The sequence below is a fragment of the Babylonia areolata genome, chromosome 2 (genome assembly GCF_041734735.1).
Source record: "Babylonia areolata isolate BAREFJ2019XMU chromosome 2, ASM4173473v1, whole genome shotgun sequence".
NCBI classification, from domain to species: domain Eukaryota; kingdom Metazoa; phylum Mollusca; class Gastropoda; order Neogastropoda; family Buccinidae; genus Babylonia; species Babylonia areolata.
The window spans coordinates 16,321,531-16,341,709 of NC_134877.1; the positions used below are offsets into that span (position 1 = coordinate 16,321,531).

Genomic DNA, 20,179 nt, shown 5'->3' on the forward strand with positions numbered 1-20,179 from the left:
AAGCAAAACGTCAAAACCTTTTCATTTTAACACAATCATGTCCCAGTCCCTTAACTATGGTGACATTTATGACACCAATGAAAACCAGGAATTAGTTTTTCATTCCAAAAAGTATGATTTATAAAGATAATTTAACATACATGTAAGAAAACATAAAAAAAATTAAAAAAAAAAAAAAATCAAATTAAGCATAAAAATGTTCATTCACACCTATTACACCTTTGAAGTGAACACTGATAAAAAACATGCCTGGTGACTATGGTGATCTTTCAGATTTATACCCAGTCGAATAATTATACCCTCTTAGAAAAAAAACACAATAACAAAACAAGAATGGCCAAAAAATTCATAACTTTCTCCAACTTACACACATCAAAATAACCTAACAACACAAATCAAGTTCATGTTCCAGACACTCGAGCAAGGAATCAAACTGATACCAGACGCAGAACAGGCAAAGAAGCATTGGCTGGTTCGAGGCACGTTCCAATATTGCTGCCGAGGGTTCAATTACTGGATCAATATAATGCTGGCCAATATTTTGTATTGCTGTAACAGAGTCCTTGCATATGACTATGTATACACTACTGTCACACATAGCAGTACCATTAAGAATACATGAAATCCAGTTTTACTTTCTTCCTTTCTTTTTTTTTTTTCAACACTTTTGGTTTTAAGTTTGTGCATTTTTTTCCCCATTCATAAGTTTTATGCACAAAGCAGTTGTCTTGAAACTGTAAACAATTCTGCATCACAACGTCAAATATTCTGAAGAAAAGATGCAAGCCAGTATCATTCAGCTGAAAAACACAAAACAATAACAACTGCACAGCAGCTTATTCTATGCAGGTTACCCTACATTTTCAAAACAATTGTATGGGATTATGAATATTAAAAAAAAAGGGGAGAGAAAATAAAGAAGAGATAAGACTAAGATCTAAGACCCACAGAAACTCAATATGCTGGTAAATGTTTTATTCTTAATACCTCACAGACATGCTTTCTCATAATCATCCTTATCACAACATTAATATCACTGACACTTGATCCTTTTGAGTACACATTTCCACATGAAGAAGTTACTGGATATATTTCACACACAACTCTGTACCTGTTAGTACATCTACACAGTTTCACAATCAAATTTCTGCTGACTCGTGTACATTATTGCGATTGCCATCACACAAATAAGAAAGGACCCCATCTACTTAGCACCAACTTCTGCAAAATATTCAGTCTGCAAGTGAGACTCTCACATGCTTTGTATCTGCCTCTAGCCAACAGACACAAACTGTAGAATGCCACTTTTAGCCTGTATAATGTCACACTTTTAGCTTCTTTCACTGGGCATTCATCACTGCATCAAGTCTGAAAGTTATTTGATTTTTTCCCCCTTCTGCCCACCTTAAAATAGCAGCCTTATCTTCCATAGCTTCTTGCTGACATCACTTCAACTCTCCAACAACCACAGTTACACTTGTTCAACTGCAGTTAATCTCAGTTGCTAGGGCTGATCTCACATGTTCAGCTGCAGTTAATCTCACTTAAGTTGTTTGGTTGTAGTTGATCTCACTTGTTCAGTTGCAATTCAAACACCAGGCTGGACTATATGCAAAAATGTAAAGTTGAAATACCAGCAATCTGCAGAGAGCCATTTGTATAAGCTTTAATCAGGCAGCGTAATGTGGATGACGATGAAAACGATTATGCGGAGGACATCCATTCAGTTTTGAGACAATATTTGCGGGGCTTTATTCCAAGCTCCTTTTGGTAATAAACTCTGGCATCATCAACCAGCCTGAGAATGATACAAACACCTGCAGTGTAAAACTAAAAAAAATATTTGAGCAACATTCTCAATGAAGCATCTGTGTAAAGCAGTTTGAAACATTACTGTGTGCTACATGTTTACAGTAACCAAATCCACACAGCAACAACTATGGGAAAGAGGAGATGGTTCGGCTGAAAAATCCCGTAATGGCTAAGTCTTCTAATTGAGACTGACTCCATAGTGCCCTACTGGTTGTCAACCTGCAATGCAAATCACAAATCCACAGCAGGTCTTGTTTCAGTTTGGTACTTTACTGATCCACCTGAGAAATAAGCAAAACTCTTTGCAAAAAAACACAGCTGTATTCTTTTAAATAAAGTACAAAAACAAAAACAAAAACAAAACATAAAAAAATAAAAAGAGTACAGAGATCCTCCCACCCCCAAAATGTTTCATTCTGAAAGAAAGGAAAATTAACAAACAACAACAACATCCCCAAGAGAAAAAAATCTGAACATGCTCTGTGCTGCACTGGTAATTCAGACTGACCTGAGAAATATGGAAAAATCTTACAATACAACTTACTTAACAATTAAGATAACAAACCCACAAAACAACACAGAAACATGTTTTATCCATCCAAAAGAAAGGAAAATTGTCACCCCAATCCCCACCCAGGAAAAACACACACACAAAAAACCCCCAATCAAACTACCAGTACAACTAAACACACAGAACCTTCCACCCAACCATCAAAATTGAGAAGAAAAAAATCAAAGAAAAAAAGAACTTTCAAACAAACTTAAACAAAGAAACAAAACAAAACAAAACACTGTCACATCACATCACATCAAATCACATGCGCACAGAAAAGATGACGATGGAGAGAAGCCACCACTACCACCACCACCACCTCAATCTCCGCACAACCAGCCCAACGACCAGAACGTCAAAATGAACACGCACAAAGTTCCAAACCCTCCACAACCACCACACAGGCAGGTCAACATTCCATGGTATAAAACCAGCTTGACAGAACGATGGCTACAGTACTGGTGCTGCCTCTTCTTTATTTATTTGCACTTGCTACACTTCACGCCCTTACTGACTGATCTGTGTAGAACTTCTGTTATCTATGAATTTAGCTATTAAATAGAATTAAAGAAAGAAAAAAAAGAAAAAAAAAAAATTCAGATGGAGAGGTGGCCTAGTGGTAATGCGCCTGTGTCTATGGGTTCCAGTCCTACACATGTACTAAGATCTTTACTTTTCCCTCCACTACACCATGAGTGGAGGTGTCGGGGGTGCTGGTCATTTGGATGAAAAAAAAAAAAAAAAAGAAAAAAAAAAAAAAAAAAAGAAAAAAAAAAAAGGATCGTCTCTGACAGAATTTTGCAGAAAAATCCACTTTGATCGTTAAACAAAGTTCCATCCATCCACAGACTACACTTTTTTTTCAGGTCAGCTGAAGCTTCTCTCTTCCTCCTGCACCCCCTGAAAGCAGTCCACTAACCAAACTAAACAACCGGTGCATGTGTGAGAAAGACAATGACAGACAAAGGTTTGTGTAAGTGTTTGGCTGCATGCACATGTGTAAGTGCTGGCAAAGGCGTGTGTGTACATGTGGCTCTTTTGCAGTGTGTATGCATGCGCATATATGTGAATGTGCATCTCTGTGCATGCTTACTTTTCAATGCTAACATCAGCAAGAATTTTTCCTAATCAAACCACTACAGACCAAAATATCATTCCCATCGGTATTCTGAGCGCTCACAGCTGGTAATATTTACCACATGGTACGGGAGAGGGGTAAAGGGGGAGAACCTAACCATGTCCTGGGCACCTAACCATATTCTGCTGCTTTTCCTCTTTGAGCTTTGCCAGCCTCACGCGAAGACGTGAAGTCGATGCAGCCCACAGTTCATCACTTCAGGCCGTAGTCTTTTCTGACCGCTGCCACCTCCTCCGCACTGTGGGACCCTAAGACACTGCTGGACTCCAAAACTTTTCGGATATCTGCACAAAAAACACAACTCAAGTTTCATGCTCATGTTTCATGCGACCAATGCTCGATTCGAATAAACTTGCGCTCCTTGGCATTTGACTTTTGATTTAGTGTTTGTTAGTGATACATACACGTATCAAAAAGAACTGACACACAAAATATGTAGGTGAACAGTGATGTTTGGACTGTGATGTGAAAACCCATTTTCGCTGTGTGTGGATGCGTGATTAAGTCTTTATGGATGAGAGAGAGAGAGAGAGAGAGAGAGAGAGAGAGAGAGAGAGAGAGAGAGAGAGCTAGATATATACATGTGTACACTGTACCTACCCTGTTTGTCCTTGCTGGATAGAAACATGACCACAGTTGAGAAGCGAGGCACCTGTCGTATATTGTGCAGGATGCCGTATGCTCTTTCCACCTCACCTGTTCAGTGGATGGAATATAGAGGGATTTCATGTGTTTTCAGATTTAAAAAAAAAAAGTTACCAGTTCAAAGTAGCAGAGTTTTCTCAGAAGATCTGGGATCAAAACATTTATTTCAGAACATACTGATTTTCTGTGATGATGCTGGTGACAGTGATGATAATACGATGGCGATGTTGATAATGTTGATGAAGAAAATGATGATGAGAAAATGACTGTGATATTTTCTGTGAAAACAAGGTGCTGAAAGTGGCTGGGGTTGTGCAATGGATAACATTATCAGTACAACATGTTCATAACGTCAGTGTCAAATTTCTGACAAGGTCCTCAAAACAGACAAAACTGAGCAACTCATGATCAGTTTTATGTACAACTTTAACATATATGTGTGAGTGTGTGAGTGCATGTATGTGTATGTGTGTGTGTGTGTGTGTGTGTGTGTGTGTGTGTGTGTGTGTGCACATGTGCATGACTGATGCTTGACTGAATGACACAGGAAATGAATGATGTGCGCCAAAAGGCACTGTCAGTCGGCTCTACCCAGGTAGGTAGCCTGCTGTGCAAGTGAGCATGGTCTCTGAATCGATATAGGTGCAAAAGTAAAAAAAAAATCAATAATAATAATAATATCACAAAGTCTCTCTGTGCGCAGGTGACATTATGAGCAGTACATTTTTCTACAGTTTGTTATGAAAAGATTCTGTGTATTCTCCGATCAACAACTGCCATTCCAAAACATGTGACAGACAGGGAACCGCCCTCAAACTTCATACCTGTTTGAGCATCATGAGCAGCACAGCGTGCAATGATGTGCAGCATGTGACCGTCCAGTTTGTTGCTGATCACTGAAACAGACAGCATACAAAAGTGTTAGATCTTCTTCTTCTGCTTCTTCTTCTGCGTTCACTCGTATGCACACGAGTGGGCTTTTACGTGTATGACTGTTTTTACCCCGCTTTGTAGGCAGCCATACTCCGTTTTTGGGGGTGTGCATGCTGGGTATGTTCTTGTTTCCATAACCCACCCAACGCTGACATGGATTACAGGATCTTTAACGTGCGTATTTGATCTTCTGCTTGCATATACACACGAAGGGGGTTCAGGCACTAGCAGGTCTGCACATATGTTGACCTGGGAGATAGTAAAAATCTCCACCCTTTACCCACCAGGCGCCGTCACCATGATTCGAACCCGGGACCCTCAGACTGACAGTCCAACGCTTTAACCACTCGGCTATTGCGCCCGTCAGTGTTAGATCCAACTGTCTCAAACATACATGTATTCCATGCACTTGATGCGACCATCCAGATTGTTGCTGATCTCATGTATTTCACGTTCTTGCTAAGCAAGTGCTGACCATACAAGGGTGATGATCTCCCCCTTTCTCATCCCATCCATACACATACGTTCTTGTGAGGGGTGGAAGTATTTACCTTTGCTCTGTGGTACATTTGCTTTACTGTGAAGAAAATTCACTCGCAACAACAACAACAACAACAAAAAAGCCCTCTGAAATCTTACCAACACTTTCATGTCCTTCACTCCATGTTTATTTGACAGGCTTTCAGCCATTAGGGAGGGTTTGCATGTCCTTCACTCCATGTTTATTTGACAGGCTTTCAGCCATTAGGGACGGTTGGCATGTCCTCCACTCCATGTTTATTTTACAGGCTTTCAGCCATTAGGGACGGTTTGCACGTCCTCCACTCTATGTTTATTTGACAGGCTTTCAGCCATTAGGGAGGGTTTGCATGTCCTTCACTCCATGTTTATTTGACAGGCTTTCAGCCATTAGGGAGGGTTTGCATGTCCTTCACTCCATGTTTATTTGACAGGCTTTCAGCCATTAGGGAGGGTTTGCATGTCCTACTCTCAATGCTTATTTGACAGGCTTTCAGCCATTAGGGACGGTTTGCATGTCCTTCACTCCATGTTTATTTGACAGGCTTTCAGCCATTAGGGACGGTTTGCATGTCCTTCACTCCATGTTTATTTGACAGGCTTTCAGCCATTAGGGACGGTTTGCATGTCCTTCACTCCATGTTTATTTTACAGGCTTCAGCCATTAGGGACGGTTTGCATGTCCTTCACTCCATGTTTATTTGACAGGCTTTCAGCCATTAGGGAGGGTTTGCATGTCCTTCACTCCATGTTTATTTGACAGGCTTTCAGCCATTAGGGAGGGTTTGCATGTCCTCCACTCCATGTTTATTTGACAGGCTTTCAGCCATTAGGGAGGGTTTGCATGTCCTCCACTCCATGTTTATTTGACAGGCTTTCAGCCATTAGGGAGGGTTTGCATGTCCTCCACTCCATGTTTATTTGACAGGCTCAGCCATTAGGGAGGGTTTGCATGTCCTTCACTCCATGTTTATTTGACAGGCTTTCAGCCATTAGGGAGGGTTTGCATGTCCTTCACTCCATGTTTATTTTCCAGGCTTTCAGCCATTAGGGATGGTTGGCATGTCCTCCACTCCATGTTTATTTTACAGGCTTTCAGCCATTAGGGACGGTTTGCATGTCCTTCACTCCATGTTTATTTGACAGGCTTTCAGCCATTAGGGACGGTTTGCATGTCCTTCACTCCATGTTTATTTGACAGGCTTTCAGCCATTAGGGACGGTTTGCATGTCCTTCACTCAATGTTTATTTTACAGGCTTTCAGCCATTAGGGAGGGTTTGCATGTCCTTCACTCCATGTTGATTTGACAAGCTTTCAGCTATTAGGGAGGGTTTGCATGTCCTTCACTCCATGTTTATTTTACAGGCTTTCAGCCATTAGGGACGGTTTGCATGTCCTTCACTCCATGTTTATTTGACAGGCTTTCAGCCATTAGGGACGGTTTAATGTCCTTCACTCCATGTTTATTTTACAGGCTTTCAGCCATTAGGGAGGGTTTGCATGTCCTCCACTCAATGTTTATTTGACAGGCTTTCAGCCATTAGGGACGGTTTGCATGTCCTCCACTCCATGTTTATTTGACAGGCTCAGCCATTAGGGAGGGTTTGCATGTCCTTCACTCCATGTTTATTTGACAGGCTTTCAGCCATTACGGAGGGTTTTTATGTCCTTCACTCCATGTTTATTTGACAGGCTTTCAGCCATTAGGGACGGTTTGCATGTCCTTCACTCAATGTTTATTTGACAGGCTTTCAGCCATTACGGAGGGTTTGCATGTCCTTCACTCCATGTTTATTTGACAGGCTTTCAGCCATTAGGGAGGGTTTGCATGTCCTCCACTCCATGTTTATTTGACAGGCTTTCAGCCATTAGGGAGGGTTTGCATGTCCTTCACTCAATGTTTATTTGACAGGCTTTCAGCCATTAGGGAGGGTTTGCATGTCCTCCACTCCATGTTTATTTGACAGGCTTTCAGCCATTAGGGAGGGTTTGCATGTCCTTCACTCCATGTTTATTTGACAGGCTTTCAGCCATTAGGGAGGGTTTGCATGTCCTTCACTCCATGTTTATTTGACAGGCTTTCAGCCATTAGGGAGGGTTTGCAGGCCCTTCACTCCATGTTTATTTGACAGGCTTTCAGCCATTAGGGAGGGTTTGCATGTCCTTCACTCCATGTTTATTTTACAGGCTTTCAGCCATTAGGGAGGGTTTGCAGACCCACTTTTGTCTGATGTTTGTGGAGGTTCTCCGGTTATTTCTGGCGAGAACTGTGTGTGCATGTGCGTCTCTATTTCCTGTTTTTTCCAGGTCACCGAAAGGCTAAAATTTTGTTGTGGAAATCGTTGTTCTCATGAAAGGATTTTGAATATTTTCGGTGACTATTTTTGCAAGTTTACAAGATATATTTGGTTTTATAACCATGCCAATTATTTGCTTTAGTCTTCTATGTTTATTTTGAGTGCGTTTCTTGTCACATTTCTGCTGTTACACATTCTAACTGATCCATTTTTAAACTCTGCCAAAAAGTTGTCCGAACACAGACAGTGCAAACTCGGAAAAGCTAGTTACGGTGGTGGGCTGCCCACGACCTACCTCTTGCTCTGCAAGTGACAAAAGGTCCACCATGAAAGCATGCTGGCAAACCCTCCAATTGTTACAAGATAACGATGGGCGCAATAGCCGAGTGGTTAAAGCGTTGGACTGTCAATCTGAGGGTCCCAGGTTCGAATCACGGTGACGGCGCCTGGTGGGTAAAGGGTGGAGATTTTTTACGATCTCCCAGGTCAACATATGTGCAGACCTGCTAGTGCCTGAACCCCCTTCGTGTGTATATGCAAGCAGAAGATCAAATACGCACGTTAAAGATCCTGTAATCCATGTCAGCGTTCGGTGGGTTATGGAAACAAGAACATACCCAGCATGCACACCCCCGAAAACGGAGTATGGCTGCCTACATGGCGGGGTAAAAACGGTCATACACGTAAAAGCCCACTCGTGTGCATACGAGTGAACGCAGAAGAAGAAGAAGAAGTCACAAGATAACCAGGCATTTGCAAGCTCAGGAGCTGTCAGCACGACTAAAAAAAAAAAAAAACCATACTCACTTAAACAAACACACAGAACACATCAAACTCACCTCCCGGAAGGTCATCAGGCGAGATCTGCTCCAACAGCTGTACGTAGGGCTGGATCTCCTTGGCCTGCTTCAGGGAGTTCCAGTGCTGGAGGAACTCAAACGGAGTGATCTTCCCCTGCAGCTTGGGCGTGCTAGGCGGCGTGAGAGGCAGCCCCAGGCTTGTCTCCTTCACGCTGCCCCCCTTCTTCGACTTGCCCCGGCCTGGTTTCCTGGATTCTGGAGTTCTGGCGGTGGCGGTGGCGGTGGTGGTGGTGTGTTTGTTGTTGCTGTCAGTGGCTGGGGAGGGTTGGGTGGGCGGGGGTGAGGTGGTGGGTTTTGCTGCGGCGTGGGATGGGGTGGAGGAGGGGCTTGACCGGGCGGCGGCTCCTGTATAGGGAGAGAAAGTGTTTTAAAAAGTGTTTTTTTTTAATAGATAAAAACATTTTTGTTTTCAGAATCATTTGCTTGTGAGTGTTTTTGTTAGCACATGTGTGTGTGTGCATGTGTGTGGTGTGTGTGTGTGTGTGAGTGTGCATGCGCGTATGTGTGCGCGTGTATGTATATGTGTGTGCATGTATGTGTGTGTGCATGTATCTGTGTACATACAATAGTGGATGTGAGTGACAGTAATATAAAATCCACACACAGTGGTTCCTCTCTGCTGAAAAAAACCCAGCATTCTACACATTTGAATTTGAGGTGACAAACATGCCCAGACATTTTTTTTTTTCTTTTTTTTGCTGGCATTACTCCCAGCTCCCATGCCACTCACACACAACAGCCACACCCCGGGGTTCAGACTTTTTTTTTTACCTGAGGGCTTGGTGGACTTAGAGGCTGACAGCGGCTGAGGTTTGTTGTCCTCTGTGTCTGAGGTGTCGTCCACCTCCTCTATCTTCATCCGCTTCCGCTTCTTCTCCGACTCTGGGGCTTTCTTCTTGTCTGCCGCTGGCGGCTGGGACTTCAGCTGGTCATACTCCTGCAGAGACAGATGCGACTGCTGAGTGGTTAAAGCATATGCCTGGTGGGTAAAGGGTGATTTTTTCCAATCTCCCAGCTCAACACAGAATGTACAGACCTGCTAGTGCCTGAACCCCCTACATGTGTATACTTTAGCAGATCAAATACGCATGTTAAAGATCCTGTAATCCATGTCAGCGTTCTGTGGGTTATGGAAACAAGAACATACCCAGCATACACCCCCCTGAAAACGGAGTATGGCTGCCTACTTGGCAGGGTAAAAACGGTCATACATGTAAAAGCCCACTTGTGTGCATACGAGAGAATACTGAGAGTTGCAGCCCACGAACGAAGAAGAAGAAGATACTCCTGCAGAGTGCATTCACACTTCTAATCAAAAAGTTTGAAATGAAAAACAGAGAAAAATGGAGAGAACTGGCTGTCAGGACATTTGTGGTGGCCCTACGGCCCTGAAACTAGAAGGATAACCTTTAAAACACATAAGACCAAAAAATTTTAAAATGTCAGGATGAAATTGCATGACATTGTAATGAAACACCTGCATTTCTCTCTGTCACAAAGATTTTTTTCGGGATTAAATTTTTTCATATATATATTTGCAATTTCACTTTGTATTCAAATTCAGGTGGAACATTTTGCAGCTGTGCTTTATCACTGATGGAAACAATGTATATGTATATTTGTTGTTGTTGTTATTAGTATTATAAAGGCCAACATGAAAAACCTTTACAAACATGGGTCATATTCAAAGACTTTTAAGGACAGGAAAAACAGGCAGACAAGAGAGAAAAATAAGCACACACACACACACACACAACACACACACACACACACACAGAAACAACTACCTCTTTGTACAGCCCCTTCACGACTTCCATCTCCTTCTTGGCTGCCGAATTGTTGGGTTCCAGGCGCAGAAGCTGCAGCAAGTCTTGCAGGCTGTCCTTGTAGAGCTTCTGAGCCTGAAACATCACCACACCACATCACAGAGCAGGGTTCATGAAGGACGACTGCTGGAACTTCAGGTTAAACAAAAACCAAAAAATACAACAGAAGAAAAGAAAACAACAACAAAAAACACACACACAAAAGGGTGTAAAAGCTGGACACTGAGCATTTGAAGGAGATTTTTAATTCTGCAGGCTCCTGTCACTTGCAGATGTACACATGCATGCCTCTGCTTTAATTCAAGCGTGTGTGTGCTGGCAGATGTATACATTCATGTGTTTGTTTAAAAACATGTGTGTGTGCATCACTAAATGCTTGCCTTTGTATGCATGCATGTGTCTGTGTCTGAGTGCATCAATATAAACATTTTCACCTTTTTGGCCAGAGCACGTCGATAAAACGCTTTACAATTGTTGGGCTCCAGTGCAAGCGCTATTGTGCAGTCCTCGTCTGCTTCTTTGGCCTGAAAACACAGCATGAACATTTACATCAGTGCGATGTTCTCATCCTGAAATCTTAAAGACCGACACGCAGTGTGCTACTTAAACAGATAGAATTCCACAAAGCACAATGAACTCTGAGAATACAGTCTCCAAATGATCAGGCCAAACAGATGTGGCTGAATATTGCAAATATTATTTGTATTTGTATTTGTTTTTCTTTTTATCACAACAGATTTCTCTGTGTGAAATCCGGGCTGCTCTCCCCAGGGAGAGCGCGTCGCTACACTACAGCGCCACCAAATTTTTTGTGTTTTTTCCTGCGTGCAGTTTTATTTGTTTTTCCTATCGAAGTGGATTTTTCTACAGAATTTTGCCAGGAACAACCCTTTTGTTGCCGTGGGTTCTTTTACGTGCGCTAAGTGCATGCCGCACACGGGACCTCGGTTTATCGTCTCATCCGAATGACTAGCGTCCAGACCACCACTCAAGGTCTAGTGGAGGGGGAGAAAATATCGGCGGCTGAGCCGTGATTCGAACCAGCGCGCTCAGATTCTCTCGCTTCCTAGGTGGACGCGTTACCTCTAGGCCATCACTCCACATAAGGAATATAGGAAGCTTCATCCAAAAAAAAGACAAAGAAAAAAGAAAAAAAAAGGGTTCACCATAAGAACAAATCTCAAGCACACAGCACAAGTAGTACAGCCCGAAATATCTCTGAATTAAAAAAAAAAAAAAAAAAAAAAAAAAAAAAAATCTAGAGCAAAAATGTCCAGCTTCTTCATCCACAAGTGACTGTAGTCCATCCAAAGATAAAACAGAACAAGAACTCACTTTGTTCAACTTGAGGTAGCACAGGGCACGGTTGGTGAAAATTGCTGCTCGGTTAACAAACAGCGTCACACAGTGACAGTAACACTTCACGGCAGCCTCATACTCCCCCTGTCAAAGACAGAAAAACAAACATTCATTTCTTTTCACTAGCACTCTGTTATTGCATGGTGCATACTACATGTGTTGGTGTCAATACTTGTGGCTGAATATTGCAAATATTAGAAGCATGATGAAGATCAGACAGAACAAAGCTCAAGCACACAGCAAAAGTATCTAAACCTTAAAATAAGTGATTAAAATTTACAGTCAGTTGAACGACTTTACTGATCAGATCAAACCGCTAAAAAATCGAAGAAAACATTAAGCATTCTCTACGCCATGTTCAAGATGTAACGAAAGACTTTTACAGCAAGAAATTTTAACCCCCAACTTTTTCATAATCATTATGAAATGTCTGTTCTCCATTACCAGTTAAAACACATTTTACCAACACCCTTGCTTTTTGAATCATACATGACAACGTGTTTCCTCGGTCTCCTCACCTTCTGCACGTGTTTGTTGCCCTGAGCTTTGATGGTTTCAAACTCCTCCTCTAGGCTGGGAGGCTTTGGCACCTCTTTTGCAGCCTCTTGGGGCTGTGCAGCCGGGGTGTCTTTGGTCTTGGATGGTGCTTCCTGGGAGGGACCTGGCTTCTCTGATAATGGTGCTGGTGTTTCTACAGGAGAACCTGGTTTCTTTGAGGGCGGTAGTGGTGGTGCTGCAGCATTCTGAAACATGACGCACAAACATCAGTTGTGACCAGGCTTGCTGCTCTTTCATGTGTGTGTCTGTTATACCAGCTTTTAACATATGTGTGCATACTGATGATAATAATAAAACTCTTGTGCAGTGCACATCGCAAGCACGCTCACAACTGTCGTACACATGTCTTTTACACCAACTTTAAGACATATGCATATACAGATAATAAAAAAAAAAAAACAACTCTTGCCCAATTTCTAAAACTAGCAGAAGAGGAATGAAACCAAAGGCACAAATTGCTTCTGACAACAAAAACAGAAAACTGCTGTGCCTGAACAACCTTGGTAAGATGCACACACCACCCCACTCACAAACTACCACTATCACTACTACTATGCTTTTATACAGCGCTTACCCATAGCATATTTAACAACTTATGTGGTGTGAATAAGACCGCCCACCTGCGGCTCTAAGCACATTTAACAATACCTGTGATCTGAATAAGACCGCTTACCCTCAGTTCTAAGCACATTAACAACACACGTATGAATAAGAGTGTTTCTCATGCGGCTCTAAGCGCATATTACAACATATGGTGTGAATAAGACCGCTTACCTTGCGGCTCTCAGCACATTTAACAATACACATGGTTAGAATAAGAGCACTTCTTGTGTGGCTCTAAGCACATTTTACAGCACATATGGTACAAACAAGACACAGGATTCTAACATAAAAAAAACAGTCTCAACATCATTCACAACTCCCACACCTCTCCCACTTCTCATCTCACCCCCATGACCACAACCCACCACTATCGTCACACACTCCCCCAGGCCTCACAGTCACCCCACCTCGTCCACAATCACCGGCACGTCCCAGTGGCTGACATGTGTGTGGGGAGGCAGCTTGCTACGCCACTGGCCATGCCCATGCTGGTTGGTCAGGTAGTTCTGGCAGCGGGAAGACCCCTGAAGGGCTTGCTCCACAGACGGACTGACGCGAAGAATGTGCTTGTAGTCTATGTAGGCATGGCCATACCTGTCGCATTTACGAACAAATAACTGTGACGAACTGAATGTGGAGCGGTGGCCTATTGGTAGTAATGCGCCCAACCACAAAGTGAGTGTCCCCACAAGTTTGAGTTTGAGTCCCCATACACTGACCAGAATGTTTTTTTTAATACCCCCTCCACTTGACCTGGAGTGATGGTCTTGGTGAAAGTCATTTAGATTAGTCGATAAACTCTGAGGTCCCTGTGAGAAGCATGTGCTTTTGTGCAAGTTAAAGAACCCACAGCAACAAAGGATTGTCTCTGAGCAAAGTTCTGTAGAAAAATCCACTCTTGTAGTAAAACAAATATACTTGCAGACAGACAAAATTTAAAAAAATGGGTGGTGCTGCTCTGTGGTGAAATGCTTTTCCCAGGAAGAGCAGCCTGAATATTACACAGAGAAATCTGTTGTGACAAAAAAACCATAATACAATACAAGACAGGATCACCAGGTCCACTAGACTCTTTGCAAGGGCAATCACGCTGTCATCAGCAGCAGCACTGGCAGTATTCAGACAGCTTCACATAAAGATGGGTTTTGTAGCCTGTGCATCAGTCTCAACCACCTAATCCTCTGCAAACTTGCACTTGCAATACTTCTAACTTCATGAAATTCTAATTCTACCAGATCAAACAGCATTCTCTGATTTTAAAGAAACCAAAATAATGCACAGAAAACACCAATCCCCCAGCAATGGGGGAAAAAGGTGGCTGCAACAGAGGAAATAAAACTTCATATCTGATGGTCAAAATTGTGGATCAGCATTTCAGCTTGTTTTTATTCTCCTTTAATCAGCTAAAGAAATAAAAAAAGAAACACCCACATTTTCTCCATCATTTCATTCCATTCCGAGTAAAATCAACCATGCAATCGAGTCTGCCGGACAATTCTATTAAGAGTACACGCAAACACAGATGACAACCGTGAGATCAAGGGGAAAGGTGGAACACAAACTGAGACAGACAGCCTGCCAGACTTCTAGCAGGGAAAACAACTGGGAGAAAACAGAAAACAGAGATACAGAAATGAGACAGATATGCCTTGATAAAGATAAAAAAACAACCAACCAACCAAACAAAAAACAACAACCAAAAAACATAGAAAAACAAAAACAGCAGCACAGGCAGCCTCTTCAACAGTAAAAAGAAAAGGCACTGACCCCTCTCATGGCCTCATAAGCAGCAGCAGTTCTCCTTGCCAGAGCTTTCACAGAATAAAAGAGAAAACAAAACAAAAAAGAAACTATGAATATAAAACCCCAGAAAACAAACCAAAAAAACCCCCAAGTCAAAGTACCCTCTTTAACGGCAGGGAGGAAAAGCACTCACCTCTCCATGGTCTCATATACAGCAGGTCTTCTCAGCTGAGGTTTTATAAAATAAACAAGAGAGGCAAGGCCTTCAAGACTCACTTGTGATAAATTAAGTCCCCTAGCATTAATTACAGAGTAATTTCCCTTTTTTTACTATCTGCACCAAAACGTTTGCAAAATAAATAAAAATTCCATGCTTAGCAAAAGAAGTTCCTGTTTGAACAAAAAAATGATAATAATGACTCCTCTTGTTGTTGTGTCAGAATAAGAGGTCAAAGTGCCAAGTTTAGAGAATACAAAAAATATAAATATAACAGTAAATGCAGTTTGCATATAATTAGGCTTCATTCTTTATTTTTTTGTGCCCATCCCAGAGGTGCAATATTGTTTTAAACAAGATGACTGGAAAGAACTGAATTTTTCCTATTTTTATGCCAAATTTGGTGTCAACTGACAAAGTATTTGCAGAGAAAATGTCAATGTTAAAGTTTACCACGGACACACAGACACACACACACACACACACACAGACAACCGAACACCGGGTTAAAACATAGGCTCACTTTGTTTACACAAGTGAGTCAAAAACAAAAACAAAAAGAAACTGAATAAAAAAAACACACGACACAAAAAAGTCAAAGGAGACTTTTTGATATTGGGGAGAAAAAACATCGACCTCACCATGGCCTTATAAACAGCGGCTCTCCTCAGCAGAGGTTTGAAAGAACATAAGGAAAAACACAAACAATGAGTCAAAATTCTTTTTTTTTTTTTTTTTTTTTAAGTCAAAGCACCACCTTCAACAGCAGGGGGACAAAGCACCGACCTCACCATGGCCTCATCAACAGCGGCTCTCCTCAGCAGAGGTTTGAAAGAATATAAGAAAAAACAACAACAATCTGTGAATGGAAAAAAAAAGCCAAAAAAGCCAAAGCACCACCTTTAACAGTAGGGAGACACAAAGCACTGACCTGTCCATGACCAGAAGTTAAAGTACCCCCTTTTAACAGTAAGGAGACAAAAGCACTGACCTGTCCATGGCAAGAAGTTAAAGTACCCCCTTCAACAGTAGGGAGACACAAAGCACTGACCTCTCCATGGCCTCGTAAGCAGCGGCTCTCCTCAGCAGAGGCTTGACGGAGTGCGGCACCAGGTCCAGAGACTTGTTGCAGTCCCTGATGGACGCCTGACAGTCCCCGATCTTCAGGTAGCAGGCAGCACGGTTGTTGTACATCAGTGACAAGTTCACCGTTTGGTCCGCCACTGATGGGGGTGAATAAATGAACGACTGAGTGAATAAATGCAACTTTATTTACCAGCAGTGGAGGTACTTGCACACTGGCTGACTTACAAATCTGCCATTGTCTCAAGAGACACACACACACACACACACATATATATATATATATATACACACACACACACATACATACATACATATCTACCTATATATATATCTCTCTACATATATATACACACACACACAGATAGACAGACAGACAGAGAGAGAGGGAAAGAGAGATTCACAGTCTATACATCACTAATAATTTATAAAATGAGAGCAAGAAAAACACTACACAACAAATTCTCCACTTACACACACCTAACATGAATGCCAAACATGGGAAAGCAAATGGAGACCTCTGCATAATGCCATGCTCAATAATTCATAAAAAAAAACAACAACAAAAAACAAGAGTCAAAGCCTTCAAGACTCACTCATGCTTCTCCCTTTATCCAGTAAAGGAATCATGAGGAGAAAAAAAAAAGAGATAAAAAAAAATCACTGAAAAGTGCTCTGTATTAAAAATATAAAACAAGCTTGGAAGAAAAAAAAATAATTAAAAAGAAAGAAAAAAGGCATGCAAGCAGGATTGAACCATGCATGTTAAGTTCCGAAGCAAGCAGACTAATCCACACTGCTGTGGCACATCTGACGTCATTCGACTAAATTTAATACTTAAAACAATATTGACGTTTCCTTCTTTGTGCGATAAATAGATGTGATTGTAGTGGACGTAATAATGCCGTTTAAGTCAGGTTTTTTGCGTATTTTATCATATCTCGGTCATTCTTTTATTTCGGTGGTAAAGGAGATGTTGCCACCGCTTCAAGCCCACCCCAACACATGGTAGCTCTCTAGATCTGCACTGATGAACCAGTCTACAATGGGCTGAAAGAAACCATTGATTCAATTTTTCTTTTATGTTCATTCCAGTTAATTCAGTATCCACTTCAGAATATCTATATGCAGTAAACAAGTCGATGGTGTAACTAGTTAGTATCATTATATGTGTTCTGTCCAGAATTTGTATTTCTTTCCTTTTAATTGTGAACAAGAAAAAGGTGGTCATCGTCTTCAAACACAACCTACATTCTAGTAGACCTAACTCAGTGGGAGGCTGGTTTTAGAAATTTCGGATTTTGGAACACATCTAAACGAAATAAACTGTTAGTGATTAGGAAATACGGTTTAATTCGGGAGACTTACAACCTGTTATTGGTATGACTGTGAAGATTTTTTTCATACTAAGTTTAAGCCAAATTTGGTATGGCAGACAATGTATTCCCAGAGAAGATGGCAATGTTAAAGTTTACCACAGACACACAGACATCCGAACACCAGGTTAAAACATTGACTCACTTTGTTTACACAAGTAAGTCAAAAAGAAGGAAAAAAAGAAGAAAACAACAACAAAACAAACACCTAAGTTACTGGGGAAAATAAAGATATTCTAGGTAGTCTGCTTGGGAAAGGTCTCTCAGTACCAACAGTTTCAGTTTCAAGGTGGTGTGAAAACATGTACGCTGATTCAAATACGCTCCACCACACCTGCTGTTAAAAAAAAAAAAAAGCGAGCAGATGCCTGATATTTGCAAAAACCCTATGTTCCAGTCAAGCTGGTCAGTACCACAGATGGTAAAACAAACCTTCTGTGAAGTAGAAGACTGAAGAAAAACAGCTTTCATTTTTCCTTACTGATATATTCAGTCATGATTTCCAAATAAACAACCTTACCCTCAAAGACTGAAGGAGGCATCACATTAACAAACCAATTACTATCCAGTTGATCGATCACCTTAAAAATATTAATTTTCACCATGATTCTTATGGATAAAAAAACCACAACCCAACAACAAGAAGAAAACCTTTCTCCAGTTTATGAATCATCTTAAATATATCAATTTTCACCATGATTCTTATAGATAAAAAACCAAAAAAAACAAGCAAAATAATAACCCACTGCCATAACAGTGACTCACCTTTCTCCAGTTTATCGATGACCTTCCCATACACCTCAATGCCCTCAGCGTACTGCCCTGCTCGGAACAGGTTGTTGCCCTTCTCTCGTAGTGCCGCCTCTGCTGCGGGGAACGCCTTCTGCACGAAAACCGGACGAGCATGTTCTGGTTCTGGTTCTGCTGCCTCATCGCTTTCTTCCTCTTCCTCTTTCTCCTCCGCCTCTCCAGACATCTCCTGCACACCGACCGCCATAGGTGCTGAGTTTCTGGTGTGTTTTTTCCCCCAAAAAATTGTTTTATAGTAATAATAACAATAATATGCAGGCTTACATAGCGCAGAACTCCCATCTCAAATGGGGCTCACTGCGCTTTACAATAAGACGCACAAATTTAAAACTAAGTGACGTAAAAATATGTACAAAAAATAAAATAAAATAAAATAAAATATAATAGATAAATAAACAAACATAGTCTCACATCACATTTGGTAATTATTATTGCTTTTCATTCATTTCAAAGGTGTAATATGGTAAGCAATCACATTCACTTGTTTGATTTTGGATATACATATATCTTTTTAGAAAATGGGACATACCTATATCTTTTTAGAAAATGTACACGTAATCAAGACATACAGGTGTACATATAGAAGGGGAGCAAAAACTGGGTGAATCAATGTATGGGGTATGTAATAAGACTGTATCAACCATCTGTAAAAGAAAAAAAAGAAAAAAAGAAACCTTTGCTAAATTATTAGTCAGGTAGCAGACATGGAGTAAGAAAGGATTCAAACACCACAGGCTTGTGTGGTATTCATACATCCCGAAAATCAGAATATCGTTGAGCTGAATTGAAGTTTTTAAGGAGCTGTCAAAGTGTGTGGACTGCTTCCTATGCACTACATCACATCTGCTTTGGAGGAACAAAAAAAAAAAAAAAAAAAAAAAAAAAAAAAAAAAAGAAGAAGAAAAAAAAACCCCAACAGATGTCAAACAGTATAAACCCAACGCACTGATCAGGCCTTGAGAGCCTACCCTACTAGGTCTTTGTAAAACATTATCAAGAAATGAAACAAAACAACCAAATAAAATAAAGACATTCAAATACAACAAAACGAAACAAAAGACATGTACAGGTAGAAGTCATACATCAAAGCATACAGAATGAAATGAAAGACATGTACAGGTAGAAGTCATACATCAAAGCATACAGAATGAAATGAAAGACATGTACAGGTAGAAGTCATACATCAAAGCATACAAAGTGAAATGAAAGACATGTACAGGTATAAATCAATACAATAAAACTTAACAAAACGAAATGAAAGACATGTACAGGTATCTAAGTCAACATATTAAAACATAACAAACACATGTCCAGGTATAAGTCAACACATCAAAACATAGCGAAGACATGTACAGGCATAAGTGAATACATTAAAATATACAACAAAATGAAACAAAAGGCACGCACAGGCGTTGGAGACTCTCCCGTTTCCCCACCAGCACCAAGGGTGGAGGAGTCTCCCGCCCCAGTGGGGGTCATTTTGGCCTGGTCAGCATCTCCAGAGGCCACGGTGTTTTGAGCAGACACGTCACTGGCGTTCGCTATACCACTGGGAGCCACACCGGCCTCACCAGACAGAATGTTAGTGGCCACCAGCGTGGGCTTGGGTTTCTGACTGGCCGAGTTGAGTTCAGGAGTTGGTGCCGACCGTACTTCATCCTCCTCCCAAATGTCCTTGCTGGTGGTGGTGATGGTGGGACCTTTGCAGGCACTGGGGTCCTTGGGGACCTCTGGCATCGTGTCGTCTGTTGCGTCTGGCGCTGGTTTTGCTGTATGGAACAACACCAGAGACCAGTCAGTGAACGGTAAGTACTGAATGAGACTCTCAGCAAAACACACGCACATG

The 20,179-nt window shown here is 41.4% G+C and overlaps 1 protein-coding gene across 1 annotated transcript in view; it reads right to left on the reverse strand.

The window, feature by feature from the left end:
• Window positions 1-3,116: 3,116 nt before the first annotated feature.
• Window positions 3,117-20,179, reverse strand: part of LOC143298631 (sperm-associated antigen 1-like) — a 30,815-nt gene continuing 13,752 nt past the window's right edge. Inside the window, exons 13-25 of the mRNA XM_076611514.1 lie at window positions 19,741-20,102; window positions 18,289-18,502; window positions 16,116-16,287; window positions 13,512-13,698; window positions 12,462-12,686; window positions 11,920-12,027; window positions 11,019-11,108; window positions 10,546-10,659; window positions 9,530-9,695; window positions 8,738-9,103; window positions 4,973-5,044; window positions 4,104-4,199; window positions 3,117-3,787 (exon numbers count right to left, since the gene is read on the reverse strand). Coding sequence (XP_076467629.1) covers window positions 3,696-3,787; window positions 4,104-4,199; window positions 4,973-5,044; window positions 8,738-9,103; window positions 9,530-9,695; window positions 10,546-10,659; window positions 11,019-11,108; window positions 11,920-12,027; window positions 12,462-12,686; window positions 13,512-13,698; window positions 16,116-16,287; window positions 18,289-18,502; window positions 19,741-20,102 — 2,264 coding nt within the window. The 3' untranslated portion in view covers window positions 3,117-3,695. The remainder of the gene's footprint in view (window positions 3,788-4,103; window positions 4,200-4,972; window positions 5,045-8,737; window positions 9,104-9,529; window positions 9,696-10,545; window positions 10,660-11,018; window positions 11,109-11,919; window positions 12,028-12,461; window positions 12,687-13,511; window positions 13,699-16,115; window positions 16,288-18,288; window positions 18,503-19,740; window positions 20,103-20,179) is intronic.